General features: G+C 40.1%; 1 protein-coding gene across 2 annotated transcripts in view; it reads left to right on the top strand.

The window, feature by feature from the left end:
* clybl (citrate lyase beta like) overlaps positions 1–8,731 on the top strand; it is a 63,643-nt gene extending 54,912 nt beyond the window's left edge. Inside the window, exons 5-8 of one of the 2 annotated variants that reach the window (XM_044132162.1) lie at positions 262–355; positions 1,741–1,908; positions 5,248–5,372; positions 6,855–8,731. In XM_044132162.1, the coding sequence (XP_043988097.1) occupies positions 262–355; positions 1,741–1,908; positions 5,248–5,372; positions 6,855–6,950 (483 nt within the window). In that variant the 3' untranslated portion in view covers positions 6,951–8,731. The remainder of the gene's footprint in view (positions 1–261; positions 356–1,740; positions 1,909–5,247; positions 5,373–6,854) is intronic. The other variant, XM_044132163.1, reaches the window with a different exon arrangement.
* The last annotated feature ends 5,332 nt before the right edge of the window (positions 8,732–14,063 follow it).

The following is a 14,063-nucleotide window of genomic DNA, read 5'->3' as shown; positions in this document are numbered from 1 at the left end:
GTCAAAATATAATTTAAAAGAAACATGAGAGAACAAAGGAAAAAAAATGCAGTTTTGCAAAAATACTGTAGAGTTCCAGACTATATATTCCTGATAAAACATCAGAACTAATCCATGCGATGAATTCACAGATTTTATTTTATTTTTTCCTTTTTGTTTTGTTTGCTCGTGGCTGTTTCTGTTTTTTTGATGTTGAAAATGTGTCTCTTCTGTCCGGCTGCTCCTGCTACTGTTATGCTGATGTATTTTGTTCTCTGTTAGGCCGTGTGTGAGGAAATCCGCCAACTCGCTCCCAGGGCCGGGCTCCACCATGACGCCGTGGTGTTTGGCTCCGATGACTTCTGCGCCAGCATAGGTGTCGGTCACACTCTGTGCTTATATTTCTACACAATTGAATAACAGTACATTAGATATTCACACTGTTACTTTTTGTGCAGTGCTCTGCAAAAATATTCAAACCACTTAAAGGTGGAAAAACCTTTCCACCTTTGTGACTTTAAAACAACAAACAACGACATATTTTTGTTTGGATTTGATACCGATTGGGCAACGCGGAGTAGTGACAAGTGTGGCGTGCATATGTGCACCACTAAATAATATCTGGTGCAGTCATTTGTCTTCAGGAATCGCTTCGCTAGTTAACAAAGCCCATGTGTGTTGAGTTTAGTCTCTGCAAATCCAGCTGTTCTGCAAAGGCCTCAGCAGTTTGTCACATAACATTAGTGGATAATCAGCATCATGAAGACCGAGGAATACGCCAGATGCTGCTGGGATAATACTGCGGAGAAGTTTTAAACAGGGTTAGATTATTAAACAAACAGACTAAGACATCACCTTTCACCTAAGCTGACAGGCGGGGTAAGGAGATCATTAATCAGAGAAGCAGCCACGATGCCCCTGTTCACCATTTACAGGAAAACTATTAGCCGTGAGCTAAACAGGCCTTTTCATTTATAAAATGGAGTGCAGGAAAAACAAGATATAACATCACTCTAAACACACAAAGGTGATAGATACGTGGTAGTGGCAGCATCATGCTGTGAGGTGCTTTTCTTCAAAAGAGACCGGAAAGTTGGTCAGAGTATAACGGAAAGATGGAGTTTAATACAGAAGCAAACCTCTCAGCAGCTGCAGAGAACTTGAGACTGGAGCTGAAGGCTCGCCTCCAGATGAAAACAATAACTTGTAAAAACGGTCCAGTCAGAGTCTAGACCTGAATTAAGCTGGGAATATTTGGCGGGACTTGAAAATGAACTCAAAGAATGTTACGCTTATGCTATTTTGCAAAAGAGAAAGGGGCAAAAATGATCCGTCTCTAAACATCTAACCCCGGTAGAGATGAACGCCTAAGCACTTGCCGTTTTCTCTGTGAATATGCGGTTCTTGTGCATGTTGACTCACGGCGGCTGAATACAAAGGCACGCCGCACTTTTCAGATTCATAGTCGTGAAAAGCATGTATCGTTTTCCTTTCACTTCAAAACAATCGCTTTGTTTCGATCCATCCCATATTTCCCTTACAAAATAAAACTGAATGTTTTTTGTTGTAATCAAACAAAATTTGAACATTTTGAAAGGTAAGTAATGGTTTTGTATGAAAATCTGGGTATTTGAATGTTTATCCCTCCTGTTGGATTATTTAAAAAGCCTCCTTCTAAGTGTAGAGTCACTGTAAGTGTTATTTATTACCTCTGACTCTTCTACCTCAGCATTCTTGCATTTGCCTCCCGGCCCTCCTTAGGTGCTACGCGGACTAAGGACGCCAGAGAGCTGCTCTATGCGAGGCAGAAGGTGGTGGTCACCACCAAAGCTTTTGGCCTGCAGGCCATCGACCTGGTTTACATCGACTATAAAGATGTGGAGGGACTGAGGCTACAGGCCAAGGAGGGAGCTCTCATGGGTTTCACTGGTAACATTTCTGCCTCTTTCTCTGACTGTAATCATGATTAATATCCTCCAGGTGCTCCTTTGATAACTGCGCTTGCTTCCCGTTGTTATCAGTTTTTGTTGTATTAATTGCGTGCCGTATCATTTCTGGATCCTCCCTGTGGGAGAACATTACAGAGGTCTCATCTGCTAAAAGCACTCAAGATGTCCTACTATTTAGATTTGTTCTTTTGTAATGACGCCGTCGGCATAGAATGATATAGGGCTTCACAACGGAACAATTTAGAGTCTGCATCCACTCTCAGTAAATGTTATTAATTTAGACAACTGCATCCTGAGGAGTCTGTATTCTAGTCAGTGCCGGTTTTTGAGGCCATGGCTCTCTGTCCAGAGCGGCATATCGTTGGGGGCAGCATTAGCTCTCATAAAATGTCGACACTTTCAGTTGCACGCTTAACAAATTTCCTTTAGCCCAGTTTTATGTCCATTCAGTGGGAAGCACTGCCCCATCTAGTATGCGTTATACATACTAAGAAACCATAGCTATTAACTGCAGCTGGCTAATGACCCTGAAGTTGGTGTCTGGTATGTCATTTCATAGTCAGCTCTAAGTTGAAGGACTATTTCACCATTCTTTAAGAATCTTGCCCACATTTGATCATTGCTAGTTTAAAATGTCAAATACATACCTATACAGTTGGATCATTTACAAAATTCTGACTGGTATTGGCAGAGCAGTAGTTTTTTACTGTTTCCACCAAGTTATTTAAGAAAAGGTTTGAAGGTTTGCTTGTTTTTTCATGAATGTGCCACGTTTTCTATCTTTATTAATTTTATCTCATTTAGTTATTTTATCCATCAAGAAGTCGAAACTGGGAGTGGGAAAATAAGTAGCTGAATCTCGTGGTTTCTACAGTTCCTCAAGGCATTTGCCATGTTGCCATGGAAGGGGGACAAAAATGGCAAAGAAGAGATATTGAATCAATGACCTGCTTGTCACAGGGCGCGTATCGAAGCACACAAAATACCTGCACATCATGTTATATCGGTGTATAGGTTGTACTTCTTGCTGTTTCCCACTGAAACTCATCCAGGTGACCTTGTTTGCCACTTCCACCCTCCCGTGTGTTGCAGGGTCATACGTGTGCGTGTGTGTGCGTGTGTGTATTTTGTTGTCTATCCTATTTCTGCATCTTCAGAGCTACACTCGGCACATGATTCCTCAAGCTTAGGCAAGAATAGACCAAAAATCCTTTTTGATAATTGTATGTATTTGTTTGGGCCTGACAGATTTGCAGTTTATCTCTCGGTGCATGAGGTTGAAAAGCTGGGGAGGGGGACAACAGCTGGTTGATGAAATAAATGGTTCAGTTTGAAAGGGAGCAGAAGCATTTAAAGCAGTGGATTAGTGCCGTACAAGCCGTGGGCACTCGGTATAATCTTGGTTAGTAGCTATTACTGGCCCATGTGTGCTTAAGCAATAATACGGTGCTGCCAGAAGCTCTACCTGCGCAGTAATTGACCTTGGCACAACCTAAGCTGGGAGCAGCACCCATTAAGCGCAGAGTACAGAACACCAGTGCTCCGTACTGGGGAGCTTAGGACAGAATTGTTTTGAACCAATGTGCACACCAGAAGATAATGAAATATCAACTTTCATAATATTGTAGTTAAATATTTTATTAACTTCCTATTTTATATAGTCTGAGCTGTTGGTTTGCATTTTTTTTTTTTTTTTTTTTGAGCTAGAGAAACAATTCCTCTGCTCTCAGGGACCACATTTCACTTCAGTCCCCAGGACCCTGTCCATCATTCGCCTGAGAGCACTTTGCTAAATAGCCGTCGTCCAATAAGGTGCCGGCCCCACACGGCAGCCAGGGATTGGCTGCAGGGCGTGAATGATGCATTTTAGGAGAACCAATGGATTGTAACCAAGGGCACCTGAGTCACCGCCGTGTTGGAGCCATCGTTCTCTTGTTGTCCGAAACAGCTGCACACACATACATACACACGCAGATGGGCTGACATAAAGATACACTTTCTTGTAGTAAAATATGACCATATTTTGTACAAAATATGGTCATATGGACATAATACTACTAGGTTTCTAGGTCTGATGTACAAACCTTTCCATCCTGTAGGTTGGCTACCCCCAGCCAAGTTCTTGTTTTTTGTTTTTTTTTGTTTGTTTTGTTTTGTTTTTGTCTGTTTTTTGAAAAAAAAAAAAAAAAGTTTAAAAATATGAAAGCAAAAGCATTGTAATTATTCTACTGTAGTATAACATGCTTTTCTCAATAAAACTGCTTTCTCGTACTATGTCTACTACGATGTGAAAATGCAAACCAAACACCTCAGAGTTAATGTGACCTTTTCCTGATCTTTTCTTCATGGGTTAACTGGGGTGGGCAGAGCTTGATGAAGCAACTAGGTTATCTCCTCCCCCCGTTTTTCCTGCCCTCTCCTCTGTGACTTTTTTTTTTTGTTTTTTTTTACCCTACTCGCTCGTGCAGCCCGCCTGCACTGCCACCTTGAAGGATTTGTTGCTGGCGACAGAGCTAAGCCCTAAAGTGTCGAGTTCCCGCTGGCTGCCGCTGAGCCGCCGCTCTCGCCAGACATGTTCATAACCCTCAACTTTATCACTACAAGTTTGATCTGCAAATGTACATGGGATTATATCCACAGCCTTCGGCCACATTTAACGGAGAAGATGGCTGTGTCTGTGTGTGTGTGGGGGTGTGTGTGTGTGTGTGTATGTGTGAGATTGTGACCAACAGAGACATAACTCCTTGTTAGTTTCCAGTTTGTTTTTTAGCGACAGACTTTTCTTTTGCTGTAGTGAACTCTTATGAAGTTCTTGTGGTTTCTTTCCCATCTGTTTCACCTCAGTCTGTTTGGACATGCAGTCAGAGACAAGTCAGTTGTGTATTTTCATCTTCTCCTCTCTTATTACCTTTTAATCTTCCTATTCATATTGCATCTCTTGCATAGAAGTTCTAAACTGATTTCCTCCCCTCCCCTCCTGTCTCTTTTTTGATATATAGCTGCACATTGTTGTGTTTTCTATAAAATATAAAGTAATAATTTGAGCCAAAACAAAAACTGTGTGAATGAGCAGAAGAGAGAGAATGACAGTTTTTAAAGCAGGTACCAGTTGATGCATGGTGGGTATGAAACATCCCCAGGAAGATTGCTCCCTTTATTTAAGGAAATAAAATAAAAAAATAAAAAAAAGATAAACGCAACAAAATGAAATGCTGAAGGGGCAAAAATGACCAGCATTATGCTGGGAAACATGCGTCTTCGACTAAAAGAGCTAAATGTCCTGGTGTGTGTGGGTGTGTGTCTGTGTATTTCTCTGCAGGTAAGCAGGTCATTCACCCTGGGCAGATCCAGGCTGTGCAGGAGGAGTTCTCCCCGAGTCAAGACAGGGTCCAGTGGGCCGAGGAGCTCATCGCTGCTTTTGACCAGCATCAGAAAGAAGGAAAGGTAATAGCAGATGTAGAATCACGAATCATTTCTCTGTAATGATTTTGTTTCGACCTTAAACGCCAAACAAGATTTTAATATTATTTATTGTATTTAGGCATGGGGTTGTTACTGAGGGAGATTCAAAAAGTTGATGATCAAAACTCTTACAATTTTACATCGCACAGTTCTCACAGATCTTGAAGCCCTGACATGATCAGAGCTGTTTTATTTGGCCGTATGAAGCATAAAGTACTCCAGAGCCCCCTCACCCCCACTTATTTCTACGCACTGCTCATCATCTACACTCCTCTCATATAAGAAAGCTGAACTACATTATTTTAAAACATTTCTGGTCTTGAAAAACCAGACGTGTTTTGAAATTAAAGGCATGTCTACCGTCACTCCTGTTAAGAAATGCCTATTTGCATTTTTAGAGAGAACATTTTGTATTAAAAAAAAAACAAACGTTTTGGCAACATATGACTATAACGACAGTTAGGAGGCCGTGTATATGTTAAAAAGTCAACTGCATGCTCTCCCTGAGCAGACAGCCTGACTAATTAACAAGGCAATGTTAGGTGCTAATTTAAAATGAGAAAATAACTAAAGCGATCTTTCATATAAGCACTTGAAAACTAGTAGTGAAATTATTTTGTACTCAGGCTGGTTTTTAGGTCTGTGCATCTAATTCAAAATAACAATATCCAAAGGTTACATGTAATTATTTTTACTGTAAAAACAGCAGCAGGAATAATTGTTCTTTGTGTATTAATAAAAGCTAGTATAAAAGAATAATGATACATGTATTCCTTTTTTTTGTTGCTTTTTTTTTGCTTTTTTGCATAAATAGCCCTATCTATTGAAACTGCAGTGCTTTTACTTGAGAATATGATGCCATAGAAATCTAATACTGGCTCTTGCCTGATTGTTTGTGTTATAAAAGAGCAGCTCTTACAGGACCCATCTGTAACTGGCCAGCATCTCTCTGCTGCCCGTACGCTGCGATGACACGGCTGTTTCTCTGCTTCAACGCTCACACTGATCCTTTGTGTGCACACCTCCATAGCTCAGGCTGCATACTGTACACCCCCGGGTGACTCTCAGGACAGTCAGGGGAGGGGAGTTGGGCCAATTAAGTGTACAATATTATTGTCCCTAATTTAGTGCATGGTTGGAGCCTGTGTGCCGAGCTCTGTGGGCTGTCTGCTGAGGTAATACACAATCTGCCCGCCACCTCTCTCTCCCTGCCAGGGCAGCGCCCGAAGGGATTCATATCTTAGCCGTCCCTCGGCCAAGCCCTTCGTGTGTTTGTGTGTGCATTTTATTTATTTGTTTATTTTTCACTCTTCCTTTGTCTATCTGGTTTCATGTCTGAGAAAATAAAAAGCAAACCCATGCTATTATACCAACTCCCAAAATACTGACAGAAACGTGTCTTCTGCAACTGATTATAAAGTATGAAACGTGCGATTCCAGTGCAGTGTTTGTGTTTCTCCTCAGGGTGCGTTCACCTTCCGCGGCAGCATGATTGACTTGCCCTCGCTGAAGCAGGCTCAGAACATCCTGACCCTCGCTGCGGCGGTGTCGAAGAAATAATCGGAAGGGCCGCAGGTCTGAAGCAGGACAGGAAACTGGAAATCTCACAGACAAAATGAGCACTTCAAAAGCTTTACACACCATCCCCCTGGTGCAAGATTACAGTGGAAAACACGGTTTATATTTGTGTTATGACAGGAATATGTAGCTATGTACATGTATATACTTCTCAGAATCTTACTTGAATGTGCTGGGGTGTGTGCGTAGTGTGAGCAGTGCTGTCCTCTGGAAATGAACCCTGCGCAGTTTTTCTGATGGCGCATTCACCATCATGTCACCGTGCAGCCTGCGCGCCCACGCCCTCCCTCGCTTCAAAAGTCATGATGAATGCTCTCCCATCAGCACGTCCTGGCAGGGGGGGTAGGGAGGGAGCAAAGGGTAAACAAACAACACCACTCTGTTGTGGTGGGTCCGTTCCTCGGGCCTCGTAGCTCCACTCGGGACCTCCGCCGCCTGCCTTCACACGAACGTCCTCCCGTTTTTGCGCCAAGAAAGCTAAAGAAGAAATTCCCAATTTCATTTGTGTTTTTATTTTTAACTGCAAGGCCTGAAAGTAAACTGTGCGCGCCAACATTTTCACTCATTTTCTACATCGGGGCGACGTGTGCTTACAGCAGCGTTCGTCGAAAATAGCTTCAGCGGAACATGAAAAATGAACTCCTTAATGAGCGGAGTGAAGAAGTCACAAATGAAAGCACAAAAGGGGTCTTTGTGGAGCACTTGTCTGACTCGCAGAGGCTGTGAAGTGGGTGTGATGTTCGAGGAGAGACAGATTAGTGGCCATGTTGCTCCAGCAGACCAGGACCGAGGCTTTGTCTCTCTGACTGCGGATGGGAGGATAATTGAGGGGGTGTCGAATGGTTAATAGTGCCATTGGTGACCATGGTAATGAAAGGCGCCATACCACCTCTACCCCACCTCAACCCCGCTCTCTCTCTCTCTTTTTTTCTTTTTCATGTTTCTTTCCCTTTACTGTATGATGTATTGTGTCTGGGACAGACCCGGTGTCCATGCCAGTCCTGTCTATACAAAAAATAAATAAATAAATAAAGAGAGAGAGAGGGAGAGAGAGAGACAGAAATGACTCCTGCGTCCAGCCAAAGACCCTGACAGTAAGCCATCGCACTGGCAATTGGCCACATCGGTGACTCAAAACTGGTTCACTCTTTGCTGCCATATGAACATATTTAGCTTGTTTTCAAACTCTAATGTAAAAACAACATGTTTTGTTTGATTGAAAGATAATATTTGCAGCCATTTTTGGATTTTCTGTGATGTTATCAAATGTATAAACTGTAGAACTATTAGCGTATAGTTTGCCTTGATTACTTAGAATGCAGATTGTTGCCATATTTTTCTCTAACCTTTGCTTAACTTTGAAATGTTTTCCTCTTGCTTGTGAAACTTTTGCACATTTGCATTAAAAATCGCTCCAGTTAAAAATATCCAATCCAAAAATGCTTGTCGTTTTTGGCCAAATAAGTTATAAAATGAATAAGTTCACTTGATCTTTGAGTAGGTGGAATGTATGAAACGCACACATGTAAACCAAGTTCATAAAGAGTAAGAAAAAAGTACTGAACTGAATGTTAGATTGTTACCGTTTAAAGTTATGTTAATTTTGTCTATATTTCTGTCATTCACTAATTTTTTTATTTTTCGGAAATGTCTACTAGTATTCATTTGGTCATATTTTTGTTGTTGTTGTTGTGTTGCTCTGGCTTAAGATTTGAACACACATTTCAGCTGTTTGTTTGCCATAAAATAACAATGCATATCAATTCACTATTTTGATATTAAATAGTTATATATATGTATATATATTTAGGGAGGTTGTTGACTTTAGTTCTTTTTGTGTACTGTATGTGTGTTATTTTTAGAAAATTCTCAAAAAAACAAAGCAAAACGTGCTTACAGAAATCTGAAGATACACAAAATAACTGCAATAATTTGAAGTGCAACCGTTCAGGCAGCTGTCTTCACTTACAATGGTCTGATCCAGTTTCTGTTACAGCTCCGAAACAGAATCCAGGACAGAAAAAATCTGGGTACACCCAACAACCTTTTTCTTTCTTTTCTTTTCTTTTTTTTTTAAGCTGCCATCATTGTCTTTTCCAATTCAATCCTGTTTACCGCGCTGCTTCTGGAGAACCACATGAGGTGCAACACAGTGCAATAAGTGTCAAATTAAAAACGTCCTACTTAGTGAGAATGACTTTGGCTTTATGTTGCCGCATTCAAGTGAATTTCTAAGGCAATTAAAACATTATTTTCTACAGTAAAACAGCTTTATTATTCAGAGTGCCGTGGCGGTGCATGAAAGGCCCTCAGAAAGCCAGTTAGCCTCACTTGGTTGTGAATGCCCCACGCTGCAAGCCCACCAGAGCGTAACAGAGTGACTTTAGTTTTGCAGGAGCCCAGTTTGACGGGACAACTTGACTCCGCAGGCTGCTCTGCTCCAACAGGTGCCCCCCACCCACTGACAGGAAGGAAGACCTCAGAGCAGGAGGAGGGGGAAACTGCAACACGGGCATCATTCAGGGACAAAGTAACCTCCTCATGAGGATAATGGAGCAAATGATTTGGACAGGTTTATATGGGTTTTTTTTGTTTTGTTTTTAATGCAGTAGAAACCTCCTCTTCTATTGTTTTTCACCCTAACATCTCTGTAGATTACAGGAATTTATCAGAGTCTGACTCTGCTACGCAATTGTGCGTGACATTTCTATTATATAATAACGCGATAATAATATTAACAGTAATACAAATTCACGTCTTCGCTCGGCAGCCTTATTTAAATACATGTCTCCGGTATTCCCTGAGAGATTAAATTACAATTAACACGATTAGATAGAACCTTACAGAAAAAAAAAATGTGACGGGGAATCAATTAGGCAGCGAGCTGCGTTTCATAGCCCAGTAATGTGCCGGTCGAGATTGCTTTCATAAATAATGAGCGTTTCAGCGGAAGGAGAGTGAGGGAAAGAGAGAGAGAGAGAGAAAAGGCTCGTATGCAAAACACCGTGAGAGGAAAATTAAAACGAAATGTTTTACATATTTCCCCATTAATCCAAATGGGACCCGTGCGGCACAGATAGTTTTCTCCTAATTCCCCCCGCCTCCCTCCTGCCCGGGGATCCTCAAATAATGACTTGATGTTTTAATAGACTTCTAATGGCGATGTATGACAGACTAATTGCAGCGGCAGATTTTACTCCGAAGCAATAAGAAATGCCGCAGTTACGTGCGCATGGCGCAGTTTGAGAGGATTTATTTATTTATTTGTTTATTTTAATATAACGGAGCTGAGAGGGAAGGACACGTTTCACTTGTGCTGATTAACATTAAATAATGCTGTCTGCATTAGTTGTGGAGTTGCTGTTGCTGTAGTGATTTAAGCTCAGGCCAGAGAAACTGACAGAAGGGTCGTTCATGCGCGGCCCCTCAGGCGGACAGCTGAACGCTCGGTGTTTCCTATCAGTTTAAAGTTAAAACGCTTTAAATACATTTTTTTTCTGAATTTCTGTTTTGCGTTCTTCAAGTTTGACCACTAAATGGATCATAAAATGACATAAAACGATGCATTTTGAAGTAAAAAAAATAAATAAATAAAAAGAGGTGCTTTTTGTGTGAGCCATCGGGCCTTTTAAACAATATTACAGCGAGCTCTTTTTTAAAAAAAAATAAAAATTTAACCACATATGTGACAAAATTAACCCTGGCAACCGACTTTATACATCTTAATGTTTCATTCTGATTATAAGCCATTTGTGAAGCCGCTTTGATGACCGTAACAGTGAGCTTGGATGTGAAATCTACCAAGGCCTGTCTCTGCTGCGTCAGCTGGCACATTATACCATTACTAACTCAATTTAAAAGGGGCTCTAAATGTTCCTCTTATTTTTTTCTTTTTATTTTATTTTTTTAGCAAAGACAGAAATAATGTGTAATTCCTGTAACTTACCTTTACCATATGTTTAACAGAAGTGAAAAAAAATAATTTTTTGCTTATTTGCATGTTTTGTTTGGTTTGTTTTTGGATTTGCACAAGAGGCTGCGAATATATATAAAAAAAGGGGGAAAAAAAAAAGGAAAAACATGATCCACTTTGGCCTTTTCAGCGTTTACTCACTAACTATTTGGCCCTTTACAGGTCATCTCTGTTCTTGAGTTTTCAACCTCTGCGCTGTTAAACTTTTAGAGGTTACCTGATAAGAGAAAATTATGTTCCTAAATGTTACAGGTCAACACATTTGAATCTGATCTCTGAGTCCAAATTACAATTGATTATTAGCTAAAAGACACAAGTAAAACAGCTAAATTACAATATGTAGCTTTTGACGTTTCATTGAAACAAAATAAAAATAAGAATTAGCTTGTGATTAATGCTTCAAGTGTTATATAAACTTTTTCATCATAAAATCACAGCTAAGGTTTGCAAAAACTGCCACAGGTTATAGAAGGCTCAGTTAGCTAGCATTTATTTTTTTGTTTGTTTGTTTTTGCTAAGCTAGTTAAGCATTAATGGCTACTAAAATAGCAATAAACTTTTTAAGTCTGTTTAAGCGAAGTTGCAGAAATTATTTTTCCGACAACAGCTAAGATAGTAATTGGCAACAGCTGTAGGGTTGAGAAGTACAGCTTGCTAACACATTTGAGTTTAGCATTAGCATTGTCACTAAGCAAGCTAGACTTGGATTTAAACTCCAACAACAAAAAAAACTCAAGTGTGATGGTAGTTCTCAACTTTTTACCAAGTTCATCCATTCATAATACAGCCCATATAGACATAGATCCCTTGCCATTATCCCATTTGACCTTTAGCATGTCAAACGGGACATGCTACCAAGACCTTCAGTGTAGAAAGTTCAGGATTTGTTACCTCAGTAAAACAGAGAGTGCTTTTAGGTTCTATCCACTACTGAACACTATTTCTATATTAACATAATCTGTGTTTGGGAAAGAAATATATTTTAATGGCTAAAATTTAATAGCCTCATATTCGTTTTTTATAGTGTGGACTTATAAGCAATTTTAGCTCTAATCACCCCGATTTTAAGATTATCTCCCCATTTAAAACGAATATGATTTTTTTTTCTTTTGTACTTATTGAGAACAAAATAAACAATGACAACAAACAAACAACCAAACAAAACAAAAAAACAAAACAAAAAACGATATTTTTGGTGACATTACCTTCCTCCACTGCTCCTTTCATGGACCCCCCTCTCCTCGATTCACTTCTTCTTAACGGGCCCAGATCAAAGGCTGACAGGCCCGGCGGAGACCACTAAAACCCGCCCGCTTTGTCTGCTGTTGCCAGGGGTGAGGAAGAGGAGGAGAAGGAGGACGAGGAGGGGTGGTGTAATAAAACGGTCTCCACAACTTTTTGGTCATTTTTATCTTTCTTCTTTCGGTCGCGTTTGACCATCGTGTGTGTTATTTCGGTCGTCTTTATTGTCAGAATACCTCGTGTTTTTGTGTTTAATTAGTTCCCTGCAGCCTGACGAAAAATGCTTCTCTACCCGATGTAACACCTCTCAACTTAAGTCACGGAATGAAACTAATAAAAGTGGCATAATATCCGCTGTTCCTGAACCCACATGCATGGGTCAAAGTTGACACAGAGGGGGGTGGGGGGTAATCTGGAGCAACCCAATAAAAGGCAGACGTCAGCTGAGGTGTGTGGTCACATGACAAGGAGGTGAGATCACAGTGTAACGCCTGTCTCTAACTAATTTGATAGAAAAAAAAACGGTTGTAATTCATATAGTCAATCTTTTATTTATTTCTTTATTTTTTCCTGGAGGGTCCTCTTCTTCTCCGTGAAAAACGTTTCGTCCATCACGAAAGAATCATGTAAAGATTTAAATCTCTATCGTCAGTGGAGTACTGATGCAGGCGTTTCTCTGAGCTCTCATTATGCTCGGATCATGATACGTTTGCCTCCTTCACACTATAAAAATGAATTTGTGAAGATATGGAATATTAGCCATTCAAGTAATTGATGTATTAATCATGCATTTTAGCTTGTTCAATGAAGGTTAAACTCTAACAACAGCTGCTCCATTTTGGTTATAGTGTTGATGAGAATTCAAGTAAAAGTCTTCGTTCCGGCAACCTCAGATCATCTTTTTCTAGTATCACTAGTTGTTCGTATTCACCATCTGCCGTGTAAGAATATATTTTAAACAATTACTTGGAGCTATTTCATATAAGGATCCTTCAGATAACACATGACCAGTCACAAAAGCTACAACAGAATCCCAAGAGTTGCGTTCAGTCTGATTCTAAGGCGACTTTAAAATTTAGGAACCCTGATCCTTAGAGTCCCTATCACTCCGGGTACTTGCACTAAAAATTTGCTGGTTTGATGTGTAAATTATGTTTTCATAAAAAAAAAAAAACATGCAAAAATTATTCCGGAATACAATAATGAGATCCTCTTTTGTCACTTTGGTTTATTTAAAGACAGTTTAATCATTTATTTGACACGCTTCTTTTCCTCTACAAAAATGCAAATTCATTGTCAACGCCCCACTCATCTTGGTGGCGCCACGGGTCGTTGAACTTTTAAACTTAATTTCTGCTCAAGGACATTGATGAAACTACCAAATGACATTGATGAAACTACCAAATGATCCTATATATATATATATATATATATATATATATATATATATATATATATATATATATATATATATATATATATATATATATTTCCCTTGTTTAATTCAAAATTTGTTTTATCGGCGCATTTTATTTGTATTTTTTTCATGGGCGGAATAACACTGATCTCTCCGCATAATCAAGACCCCGATGCTTTTGATTCGCACTGGCCTCCCCCCTCCCTCGTCGCGGCAGAGCAGGTGGAGGCCGCGCACCTGCACGCACAGCTGCGCGCACCTTGTTATCGCCGTCGCTGCTTGACGCTCAGTCAGGCGCAGCGCGCAGCTCCGGAGTGACTAGAAACTTGCGGTTTTTTTTGTTTTGTCTCTTTTCCAAAGAAAAATAGTGCGTTGAGCAATTTATTTATTTATTTTTAAAAAGGTAAAGCCATATTCCTTAAATAAATTTTGTTTATTTAAATATCTATTTTGGGTAATTGTG

The sequence above is a fragment of the Gambusia affinis genome, linkage group LG11 (genome assembly GCF_019740435.1).
Source record: "Gambusia affinis linkage group LG11, SWU_Gaff_1.0, whole genome shotgun sequence".
Lineage (NCBI taxonomy): Eukaryota > Metazoa > Chordata > Actinopteri > Cyprinodontiformes > Poeciliidae > Gambusia > Gambusia affinis.
This window is presented reverse-complemented; position numbering and strand designations above follow the sequence as displayed.